The 13,122-nt window shown below is 44.3% G+C and overlaps 1 protein-coding gene across 2 annotated transcripts in view; it reads left to right on the top strand.

The window, feature by feature from the left end:
• The window catches only part of BANK1 (B cell scaffold protein with ankyrin repeats 1), a 1,011,739-nt gene that overhangs the window by 961,524 nt on the left and 37,093 nt on the right, over positions 1–13,122 (top strand). For both annotated transcript variants that reach the window (XM_073589285.1, XM_073589294.1), the window contains one exon: positions 3,936–4,009. In XM_073589285.1, the coding sequence (XP_073445386.1) occupies positions 3,936–4,009 (74 nt within the window). The remainder of the gene's footprint in view (positions 1–3,935; positions 4,010–13,122) is intronic.

Here is a 13,122-nt window from a genome sequence, read left to right as displayed (position 1 = left end):
GTGAAATCATAATTACCTGGAGAATCATAATGGCAGGTCAGTTTTAGCATTTAGTGAACATGGTAAAAAAAATCCCCAAAACAATTGTGGAATTGCACTTTTTTTGCAATTTTACCGCATTTGGAATTTTTTTCCCATTTTCCAGTACATGATATGGTAAAGTCAATGGTGACATTCAAAAGTACAACTCGTTCCGCAAAAATAAGCCCCACATGGCCATATTAATGGAAAAATAAAAACGTTATGGCCGTGGGAAGAAGGGGAGCGAAAAATGGAAATGCAAAAACGAAATGCCCCTGGTCCTTAAGGGGTTAAGGTAATCATGCTAGAACAGTAATTCTTACATCTGTACAACAGATTGTCTTCATGGAGAACCTATACAACTATCACATCCCTAATGTAAAAGTGTTTTCATTAGTGATTTTATAAGTGGAATTGAATTCTCCTCGAATTTTGCAAAAATCTGTGTTCTTCAGAAATGGAATTTTTCTATTTGCTCTTTACAAATGTAGCAAAATAGCAGTTGGGACTATAGAAGGCCAGGAAAACAGCTAAAAAAAATGAATACTCACCTCCCTGCTCACCTATCCTGCAACCCTTGCAGTCTGTGTCCAGTTCTCAGTGCCTCTTTTTTCCCTTTACCTTGTTCCCCTGTTGCACGCATTCTCTTCAGAATCTAAACTCCATGTCCTCTGACTGATCAAGGCTTTGAATGTCACAGTGTGCTGTACCATCGAACATTGTGATGTGACAACGACATGACATGTGTCGCTTGAGTGACTACCTGGTGCATGGTCGAGCCTGAACTCAGGGGCCTGAAGTGAAGAAGGCTGGATAGTATGTGTGCAATGGGGGAAGCAGAAAAGAAGAGACATCGAAGACTGGACGGAGGGCTGTGGATCAACAGGGAGTTAAGTTTTAGGCTATGTGCTCACGTTGCAGAAATGCTGCGGAAATGTCCGCAGCATTTCCGCAAGTCCCTGCTGCGGGTAAAATGCATGCGGAATTCGTATGCGTTTTCCCGCAAAACACAAGCGTTTTGCAAGCGTTTTTTTGGTTGCGGAATGCTTCCACTTTCCAAGCGATTTGAAGCATCGCTTGGGAAGGTGATTGACAAGTTAGTCACACTTGTCAAGCATAGTGCTTGACAAGTGTGACCACCTTTCTTACTATTGAGGCTGCCTATACAGCATCAATATTAAAAGATAGAATGTAAAAAATAATACAAAAAAAATTTAAAAATATGGATATACTCACCTTCTGCCGGCCCCAGGCCCTCAGTGACACTGCTGGCAAGCTTCGTTCCCAGGGATGCATTGCGATAATCACCTCAGATGACATGGCGGTCACGCGACTGTGACGTCATCTGTGGTGATTCGTGCAATGCATCCCAGGCGGGAGAGCTCCAGGGGCCATTAGAGGGTATGTATATCCCGATTTTTTATTTCAATTCTATTTTTTACAGGTACCGTATATGGTACCCAGGGCATGGAGGAGAGTCTCCTCTCCTCCAGACCCTGGGTACTATCCGCACATGAAGCGCTGACTTTACGCATAGTGGGCATAGCTACATGCGTAAAGTGAGTGTTTCAATGCAATCCTATGGCAGCGGAATTGCTGCGATTCCGCAGAAACAATGAACATGCTGTGCATTTTACTGCTATGCGATTCCGCAGCGGTAAAAACCGCAGCATGGGCACAACTGCGGAGTCCCATAGGATTGCATGGGATGCGTGTTATTAGCATTTTATAAGCGTTTCCGTTGCGGAAAAAAGCGGAAAAAAATGTTAAAAAACGTAACATGAGCACCAGCCTTAATATTTTATTTTTTTGAGACAGCAAATATATATCTTTGTTCGGTGTTAGCCAGTAGATAGAAAAATATTTGCTCCAATATTTACTGTCACATATTTTCTCCCCATCCCATATTGATAGTTCTGCTTCATGTATCATGTCTTATTTACTGCATTATTTTTGTTGTGTATAAATATATGACTCTTCAGATATACAGTGGCTTGCAAAGTTTTTCACCCCGCTGCTTTTTACCTACTTTGCTATGTTACGATCTGTGTTTAAATATTTTTATAATCCAATTTATGTGTGTTGCATCAGCACTAAATTAAAATAAAATTGGTGAAGTGAAGTGAGAAAAATATAGGCATAAATTAAATTTATGGGTTCAAATAACTAAAAATTCAACCCTTTCATGACAAAGTCCCTAAAATTTTCTGCTGCAATCAATGACCTTCATAGGTCACATGATTAGAGAAAGTAAGTCCCCCTGTGAACAATCTAAGTGTCACATGATCTGTCAGTATATACACACCTTTTCTGGAAGGCTGCAACACCATTAAGGAAGAGGCACCATTAACCAAACAACACCATGAAGACCAAGGAAATCTCCAAAAAAGTCAGGTACAAAGTTGTTGAGAAGTACATATCAGGGTTGGTTTTTTATAAAAATCCAAATCTCTGATTCCACAGAGTAACATCAAATCCATTATCATCAAATGGAAAGAATATGGTATCACAACAAACCTGCGAAGAGAGGGCCGTTCACCAAAACTCAGCCTTGGCAAGTAGGGCATTAATTAGAGAGGCAGCACAGAGATTAAAGGAGGCAAAGCTTTCCTCCTGCAATGCTGAAGGAGCTGCAGAGTTCCCAAGCAGAGACTGGAGTATCTGTCCATACGACCACTATAGCCGTGCACTTCATAAAGGTGACCTTTATGGTAGAATGAGAAGAAAAGTGCCTTTACTGACACACCAAAATTGTAAGGCTTGTTTTGAGTTTACCAACAGACATGCGGGAGACTCACAAATTTTATGGAGGCAAGTTCTGTGGTCACCAAGGTAAACGCTATGTGTGGCACCTAACCAACACAGCTCATCACCCTAAGAACACGATCAGTCATGGTGAAACATGGTGATTGCAGCAACATGTTATTGGGATGTTTTTTAGCCGCAAGGACATGGAAAATGGTCCAAATCAAGAGGAAGATGGATCGTGCAAAACACAGGGATATTCTTGAGCAAAACCTACTTCAGTCTGTCAGTGATTTGAGACTGGGAAGAAGATTCACCTTCTAACAAGACAATAACTCAAAGCGTGCTGTTATAGCAACACTCTAGTGGCTTAAGGGGAAATGTGTAAGTGTTTTGGTGTGGCCTTGTCAAAGACCAGATCTTAATCCAATTGAGAGACGGTTGTCAGGCTAGAATATTGCTGTTTACAAGAGAAAATCATCTAATTTTAAAGAGGTAGAGCATTTTTTTTGTGCGGAATGGGCAAAAATCCCAGAGGAAAGATGTGGAAAGCTCATACTGACTTATCCAAAGCGACTTGCAGCTGTAACTGCCATAAAATGAGGCCCTTTACAGTACTGACTTTACTAGTTAAGCACATTGAAGTTTTCAGTAATTTTGTCCTATTTGTGGTTAGCTTCAAAATAAAAAGAAAACCAAATGTTCACAGTTGTAGGCATCTTCTTTAAATGAAATAAACATAAAAAATGCAAAGGGGGTGAATACTTTTACAAGCCACTATAGATATGATAAACTGTGCCTGATGAAGAGACATGAGTAGTCTTAAAAGCTTGCTATTTATTACCATCTGTTCAGTTAGCCATTAAAAGGTGTCAACCACTGAGGGCTCTCAAAGTTTATTGTTTATGCATAGCATAAAAAACATTCAATTTACAGAAGGTAGCTTTTAGATCAAATCATCTCTACTGGCTTCCATGGGATCCTAGAAACTTCAGCATTGCATAGAAACCTAATGGTAACACTTTTGTAGGTGTTTTTTTAGGTATTTTGATTTATAGAATGATGATTATTAATAACTGGAAGAGAATCAAATACACATAAAATTCTAAACTTGTTATTATAATCCTAATAGTATAAAAGATTGTAAAATTACTGATTTCTCTTTTCAGCATTCCCTGGGAAAAAGAAGACAACCTATGGGATGTTTGACGATAGCATCTACCAGAAGCCAAATAAACCAGAAGTATGTTTGTTTTCTTTCTTTCTTTCTTGAACGAACCCGAACTATAAAGATTGGGATTCATACCAGACACCTAGTGTACGGAACCTTAAAGGGAATCTGTCACCCCTTTTTTGAGATATCATATAATGATATCATTCAATTGTGTGTCACATAAGGATTCTCTTAGTACTTTTGCTTCCCCCTGACCCCTCATCTTTCATGCATAAATACCTTTTTTATATCGGTTCAGATGTATGTAAACTGCCACGGTCCGGTCCGATGGGCGGGGCTTATTCAACTGTTCCCCCTCCCTGTCTAGCTCTATGCATTTCTTCTTGTGTAGAGCAAGACAGGGAGGGGGGAGCAGTTGAATAAGCCCCGCCCATCGGACCGGACAGCGGCAGTTTACATACATCTGAACCGATATAAACAAGGTATTTATGCATGAAAGGTGCAGGGTCAGGGGGAAGCAAAAGTACTAGGAGAATCCTTATGTGACACACAATTGAATGATATTACTATATGATATCTCAAAAAAGGGGTGACAGATTCCCTTTAAACACAGACTTTTAGCAGGATGTCTGCTTTACTGTTCGGGTTCAGATGCCTAATAAAGTTTGTTGAAAGGCTACAGTGCAGACAATCAACAAGCTTTTGGGCTGTGGCCACTTTTGAGCCATCACAGCTATGCCAAGTATTGGTATGGCTGTGATTAGTCAGCGCACCACGTGGTTTGGCCTGTATAAATGCCTGATCATGAAACAATTTTTTTACTGTACCTCTGTGTCGATATGAGTAGTGTGGTCAAAAAATAAATATACTCTGCAGCTGTCTCTTTTCCATTTTTGGTCCAAAAAAGTTAACGTACTCTGAATAAACCCTTCATTATCTCCCAATTTCACAACACATCCACTTCAAGCTACTATCACTGACCTACAAAGCCATCCAGAGTCAGTCTCTTCCATATAGTAGTTGGCACCTGTGTTTCATCATCATCATCATCATCATCAGAGATGTGCTGCCGTGATCTGCTGACCATTTACACTAGTCGTCCCACCCACTCATACTCCAACAGAACATGTGGTTGGGTATCAGTACACTGAGTGTCTTCTTATTGTTGGCCAGGGCCAGATGGATGGTCTATGAAACCAAAGCCAACAGAGTCATCAAAAAGCACAAGTGACTGCTGCATGACTTGGGGCTCAGACTGCCTGCCTGATTTGCACAAGAGTGAGGTGGAAAACAGATGCTCATGGGCTGCAGGAACAAAATCTGTTCTTTCACCAGAGGATCGGGTGGAAGACAAAGTGAAGGAACTGAAGGCACTCTCAGCCAACTAATCTAAACGCACCTCTACTTGTTCTGGTCTCACCATTCATCTAGTGGTACTCATATCTATGAAATTACACACAACATCCTGCTTGTGACAGAGGCAGGTGTTTCATTTGGGCACATACTGTAGTAGACACAGATTGCACACGGCCTCTCTCTCCCTGCAGCATCTATACCAGCACCAGCAACATGGTCACATCCTCTATTTGATGCTCTCCTCATTGCTTTCAACCCCAAAAAGAGCAGAGTATTACATGGTCTGTATACAGAGAGAGTGGCCTGCTGATTATTACACTGCCTGTTTTCATAGTACTCCAAAAAAATCAATGGAAAAAAGACAAAAAACAAAAACAGTGTTGGACACCTTCTCCTTCTACTCCTCTTCCACCTACACTACCATCTCCACCGCCTCCTTAACCTCCTCCTCCACTTGGACCTCCGCCTGGTTCAAGATGATATTTTTTTCTTTTTTTTTATTCTGTTATTTTAAGTCATTTCCCTATCCAAATTTGTTTGCAGGGCAATTGTTCTGCACTTGCCCCCCATTAAGTTTCCTTTTGCATCCCTCTAGCTCTTACTATGACCATTTTACAGTCATTTTAAAGCATCAAAATTCAGTTCACCATTGACTTCTATTGGGTTAGGGTTTGGGGTCAAGTTCAAATACTGAACCGAATGTTTAACTCTAGTTTGGCGGAACCCGACAAACCTGAATATCTACAAGTCTGCTCATCCCTGCTTTCTTTCTTTTCTTAAATAAGAAGGTTGCTATAGATCAATAATATTCTGCAATTGCAACATCCATGCTTGTTATATCATCTGTGTACTAACTATAGGAACCAGATATTGCCTGATTTAAGAAGATGCGATAGCATTCCTGGTAATTTATGTGTCAGCAGTCCATTGACATAGTACATGAGTCTGTAGACTGTATGATGTATATGATGTCTGTAGTTTGCTTTTGATGGGATAGTCTAAATGATGGAATTTTATTATGACATGTGTATGTTGTCCCTCAATACTTTCTTTGGTGACATTAAAAGGAAACTTAGTTTACTTACTTAACATACAGATTTATTTATGCATAGTAATCAGAGACAAGCGGTTTGATCTGTAGAGGACACACTTCTAATTTTCTCAAATTTTCAAGTCCCTGTAAATTCAAAGTTTCTTTACCTTTTGATTTATGAGGATTGCCAACAGAATAAATGTATTTTCCAAATAGAAAAGAATAAATGTCCAGAGCTAGAGTTGGGCAAATGTTTTCCAGTGATATTGAATTCTACTCTACTTTTACAGCAATCTGCATTCTCCAAATCCTGAATGCAGTTTTTTGTAATTTGCTCAGCGTGAATTCAGCATGAAGGCCAGCAAAAGGCTAAAAAAGAAAGTAACTAGATACCTCTCTGGGCTACCTCTGCTGCTCTCCTCTATACAGTACTTGCCATCTACAGAGCATAAAAAGATATTCAATTTTGTTATTCAAACATTCAATTTGCAGAGTATACATTGTCTGTGAATCATCTATAATAATAAATGCCCTAACCAGCTTCCGGTTGTAACAACTTCCGTCCAGTTGTAACCGGTGACGTCACCACACACACACGCACATCTTAACCCTCAACACACCACACCGCCTCAACGCACACTCCTCTCACCTTTCACCTCCACTCATGTCCACTCACTCTTTCACTCCACATACGTTCCTTTCTCTCACTCCGTTTCTCATACTCACACCGTCATCGTCGCTGCCCCGACATCTTCCTCCGCCGCCGCGATCCAGGATCCAGACGTTCTCCATGCCGCCGACATGTTCTTGCGGGACGCCATCTTGGATGTCGTGAAGTCCCGCGAGATTCAAAATGGCGTCTCCGCAACAATATGTCGCTGGCGTGGACGACATCGGGATCCAAAAAGATGGCGTTGGCGAAATCTCGCGAGATTACGCCGACGCCATTTTGGATCCCGATGTCGCCCATGCCAGCGACATGTTGTTGCGGTGACGCCATCTTGAATATCGCGGGACTTCACGACATCCAAGATGGCGTCCCGCAAGAATATGTCGCTGGCATGGGCGACATCGGGATCCAAAATGGCGTCGGCGTAATCTCGCGAGATTTCGCCGACGCCATCTTTTTGGATCCCGATGTCGTCCACGCCAGCGACATGTTGTTGCAGCGACGCTATCTTGAATATCGCGGGATTTCACGAAATCCAAGATGGCATCCCGCAAGAACATGTCGGCAGCCTGGAGAACGTCTGGATCCTGGATCGCGGTGGCGGAGGAAGATGTCGGGGCAGCGACGATGACGGTGTGAGTATGAGAAACGGAGTGAGAGAAAGGAATGTATGTGGAGTGAAAGAGTGAGTGGACATGAGTGGAGGTGAAAGGTGAGAGGAGTGTGTGTTGAGGCGGTGTGGTGTGTTGAGGGTTAACATGGCAAGAGGTGTTAACGACGTCGGCGAAATCTCGCGAGATTTCGCCGACGCCATCTTGCATTCGTGAAATTGCGTCATTTACCTCACGCCGACTTGCTGTGCGGACGCTTGGCATTGCCTGTACCACCATAACTACTGCTGCCTTGGTCCTATGCCTGTTTACTGCCGGTGTCTAATTACTGGATCAATTTGCCTGTACCGCCATAACTGCTACTGCCTTTGTCCTCTGCCGGTGTCTAATTACAGGGCCAATTTGCCTATACCGCCATAACTACTGCTGCTTTGGTCATCTGCCTGTTTACTGCCGGTGTCTAATTACAGGGCCAATTTGCCTCTACCGCCATAACTACTGCTGCCTTGCTCCTCTGCCGGTGTCTAATTACAGGGCTAATTTGCCTATACCGCCATAACTACTGCTACCTTGCTCCTCTGCCGGTGTCTAATTACAGGGCTAATTTGCCTCTACCGCCATAACTACTGCTGCATTGCTCCTCTGCTGGTGTCTAATTACAGGGCCAATTTGCCAATACCACCATAACTACTGCTGCCTTGCTCCTCTGACTGTTCACTGCCGGTGTCTAATTACAGGGCTAATTTGCCTATACCGCCATAACTACTGCTGCCTTGCTCCTCTGCCGGTGTCTAATTACAGGGCTAATTTGCCTCTACCGCCATAACTACTGCTGCCTTGCTCCTCTGCCGGTGTCTAATTACAGGGCTAATTTGCCTCTACCGCCATAACTACTGCTGCCTTGCTCCTCTGCCGGTGTCTAATTACAGGGCTAATTTGCCTCTACCGCCATAACTACTGCTGCATTGCTCCTCTGCCGGTGTCTAATTACAGGGCCAATTTGCCTCTACCGCCATAACTACTGCTACCTTGCTCCTCTGCCGGTGTCTAATTACAGGGCCAATTTGCCTCTACCGCCATAACTACTGCTGCATTGCTCCTCTGCCGGTGTCTAATTACAGGGCCAATTTGCCTCTACCGCCATAAGTACTGCTGCCTTGCTCCTCTGACTGTTCACTGCCTGTGTCTAATTACAGGGCCAATTTGCCTCTACCGCCATAACTACTGCTGCCTTGCTCCTCTGCCGGTGTCTAATTACAGGGCCAATTTGCCTCTACCGCCATAACTACTGCTGCATTGCTCCTCTGCCGGTGTCTAATTACAGGGCCAATTTGCCTCTACCGCCATAACTACTGCTGCCTTGCTCCTCTGCCGGTGTCTAATTACAGGGCCAATTTGCCTCTACCGCCATAACTACTGCTGCCTTGCTCCTCTGCCGGTGTCTAATTACAGGGCCAATTTGCCTCTACCGCCATAACTACTGCTGCCTTGCTCCTCTGCCGGTGTCTAATTACAGGGCTAATTTGCCTATACCGCCATAACTACTGCTGCCTTGCTCCTCTGCCGGTGTCTAATTACAGGGCTAATTTGCCTCTACCGCCATAACTACTGCTGCCTTGCTCCTCTGCCGGTGTCTAATTACAGGGCCAATTTGCCTCTACCGCCATAACTACTGCTGCATTGCTCCTCTGCCGGTGTCTAATTACAGGGCCAATTTGCCTCTACCGCCATAAGTACTGCTGCCTTGCTCCTCTGACTGTTCACTGCCTGTGTCTAATTACAGGGCCAATTTGCCTCTACCGCCATAACTACTGCTGCCTTGCTCCTCTGCCGGTGTCTAATTACAGGGCCAATTTGCCTCTACCGCCATAACTACTGCTGCATTGCTCCTCTGCCGGTGTCTAATTACAGGGCCAATTTGCCTCTACCACCATAACTACTGCTGCATTGCTCCTCTGCCGGTGTCTAATTACAGGGCCAATTTGCCTCTACCGCCATAACTACTGCTGCCTTGCTCCTCTGCCGGTGTCTAATTACAGGGCCAATTTGCCTCTACCGCCATAACTACTGCTGCCTTGCTCCTCTGCCGGTGTCTAATTACAGGGCTAATTTGCCTATACCGCCATAACTACTGCTGCCTTGCTCCTCTGCCGGTGTCTAATTACAGGGCTAATTTGCCTCTACCGCCATAACTACTGCTGCCTTGCTCCTCTGCCGGTGTCTAATTACAGGGCCAATTTGCCTCTACCGCCATAACTACTGCTGCCTTGCTCCTCTGCCGGTGTCTAATTACAGGGCTAATTTGCCTCTACCACCATAACTACTGCTGCCTTGCTCCTCTGCCGGTGTCTAATTACAGGGCTAATTTGCCTCTACCGCCATAACTACTGCTGCCTTGCTCCTCTGCCGGTGTCTAATTACAGGGCTAATTTGCCTCTACCGCCATAACTACTGCTACCTTGCTCCTCTGCCGGTGTCTAATTACAGGGCCAATTTGCCTCTACCGCCATAACTACTGCTGCCTTGCTCCTCTGCCGGTGTCTAATTACAGGGCCAATTTGCCTCTACCGCCATAAGTACTGCTGCCTTGCTCCTCTGACTGTTCACTGCCTGTGTCTAATTACAGGGCCAATTTGCCTCTACCGCCATAACTACTGCTGCCTTGCTCCTCTGCCGGTGTCTAATTACAGGGCCAATTTGCCTCTACCGCCATAACTACTGCTGCGTTGCTCCTCTGCCGGTGTCTAATTACAGGGCCAATTTGCCTCTACCGCCATAACTACTGCTGCCTTGCTCCTCTGCCGGTGTCTAATTACAGGGCCAATTTGCCTCTACCACCATAACTACAGCTGCCTTGCTCCTCTGCCAGTGTCTAATTACAGGGCCAATTTGCCTCTACCGCCATAACTACTGCTGCCTTGCTCCTCTGCCGGTGTCTAATTACAGGGCCAATTTGCCTATACCGCCATAACTACTGCTGCCTTGCTCCTCTGCCGGTGTCTAATTACAGGGCCAATTTGCCTCTACCGCCATAACTACTGCTGCGTTGCTCCTCTGCCGGTGTCTAATTACAGGGCCAATTTGCCTCTACCGCCATAACTACTGCTGCCTTGCTCCTCTGCCGGTGTCTAACTACAGGGCCAATTTGCCACTACCACTTCATAACTACTGCTGCCTTGCTCCTCTGCCGGTGTCTAATTACAGGGCCAATTTGCCAATACCGCCATAACTACTGCTGCCTTGCTCCTCTGCCGGTGTCTAACTACAGGGCCAATTTGCCTCTACCGCCATAACTACTGCTGCCTTGCTCCTCTGCCGGTGTCTAATTACAGGGCCAATTTGCCTCTACCGCCATAACTACTGCTGCCTTGCTCCTCTGCCGGTGTCTAACTACAGGGCCAATTTGCCACTACCACTTCATAACTACTGCTGGGCAATTACAGGGTCAATTAGTATCTGTTTACTCTACAATACTCCAGGACGCCTTCTTCACTGCCAGATAACTGCAAAATAGACTCCTTTACCTGTGCCAACATGAGTCATAACAAAAAGTATGCCAATGCCAGTGAAAGGAAAGCAGCTTTAGCACTACGACAAAAAACAACGCCGTGCTAATGAGACTCCTGAGGAAAAACACCATCGCCTTGAGAAGATTAAGGCTTATAAACGCCGTCGCCTCACACACGAATCCCCTAACTCTAAATCCATAAGATTGGCTGAAGAAGCCTCTGCACGCCGTCACTGCCGACAACAGACGGCCTCTTCCTCATCATTATTATTAGACTCACAACAGGATGCTTCCACATCAGCATGTGGAACAATTTACTGCTACACTTCATCCCATATGCCGTTCACTGACATAACTAATCAGCAATCTGTTTCTGCCCTATCAATACCACCATTCAATACTGATGCACAGTATGCCAATGCCAGTGAAAGGAAAGCAGCTTTAGCACTACGACAAAAACAACGCCGTGCTAATGAGACTCCTGAGGAAATACAGCATCGACTTGACAAGATTAAGGCTTATAAACGCCGTCGTCTCACACACGAATCCCCTAACTCTAAATCTATTACATTGGCTGAAGAAGCCTCTACACGCCATCACCGCCAACAACAGACGGCTTCTTCCTCATCATTATTAGTAGACTCACAACAGGATGCTTCCACATCAGCATGTGGAACAAGTTACTACCACACTTCATCCTATATGCCGTTCACTGACATAATTAATCAGCAATCTGTTTCTGCCCTATCAATACCACCATTAGTCAATACCAATGCACAGTTTCTTCACATACAAGCTGCAGTTAGCCCGCAGAAAGTGCAACCAAGACAAATATACGTTGGTCTCAAAACTAGGCGCACCCCATCGGTTGGACATGCACTTCTACTACAACTTCACATTTTCACTAATGATGAAAATAGTATTACCGAACACAGCTGTGGTGACATGACCCATGTATGTGAGCATTGCGAAGCTTTGCATTTTGTAGCAGAGATACCTTCTGATAACAACTTTACGCTCTGCTGTCAGAAGGGTAAAGTCCATGTACCCATACTACAATATCCTGATGTCTTTACACGTTTGCTGAAAGGGCAAAGTGAATTTAGCAAAAATTTCATGGATAATATTCGAAGTATTAACAGTTCCTTTGCTTTTGCCTCCATGGGTGCAAATATTTCACCACCTCCTGGATATGGCCCATACTGTTTCCGCATACATGGCCAGATCTATCATAGAACTGGAACACTACATCCCTCAGATGACCAGCAACGCGCATTTGCCCAACTTTACATTCTCGATACCACTACCGCAAACGAACAACGCTTACGATGTAAAGAAAATCAAAAATGTACAAAATGGAACTGTCATGCCAAACATCACTATGGCTATTAAACAAGATCGTACTCAAGACCCTCGACGCTACAATAATCCCACTGTCAGTGAAGTAGCAGTCGTGTTTCAAAATGACAATGGTGTGTGTTGAGGGGGTGTGTGTGTATTGAGGGTTAACATGGCAAGAGGTGTGTCACTATCCTCTCGATGCGATAGCATCGGGCCTTAATCTAGTATTGAATAACCCAGTTAAATCTAGGAGATTTGACAAATTGAAATTTCATCAGACCCGCTCATCTTTACCCAGCAGCACCATTTCACACACTGCTGAAGACTCATTTGATGGCTAATGACTCCAGTTTTTGCTGTGTATGATTCCCCATGATGCACTGAAACAATCACATTACATGGTCTTGATCAACCAATCAGGGCGGTTATCACAGCCAGTATGATGTGGCTTCTACAGCATAGGGATATTGGTCAGAGCCTACAGCTCATTCTACCTAGGAATAGAAAAAGGCCTAATCTGATTGAGTTGCACTACTGCAGAGCTGAAGCAGGTTGAAAATGGGAGTGGTAGTCTCAGTCTGTGAATAATACTGCAAAGAGTCAAGTGATACAAGGAAGTGGTGTACCTCTGTAGTCCCTCAGTGTGACTGAGAACATCATTTT

Source organism: Dendrobates tinctorius, unplaced genomic scaffold (genome assembly GCF_039654945.1).
Source record: "Dendrobates tinctorius isolate UK_male_01 unplaced genomic scaffold, ASM3965494v1 ptg000011l, whole genome shotgun sequence".
NCBI lineage: Eukaryota > Metazoa > Chordata > Amphibia > Anura > Dendrobatidae > Dendrobates > Dendrobates tinctorius.
Note: the sequence above shows the minus strand (reverse complement) of the source record. Positions and strands in the feature narration are given on the sequence as shown.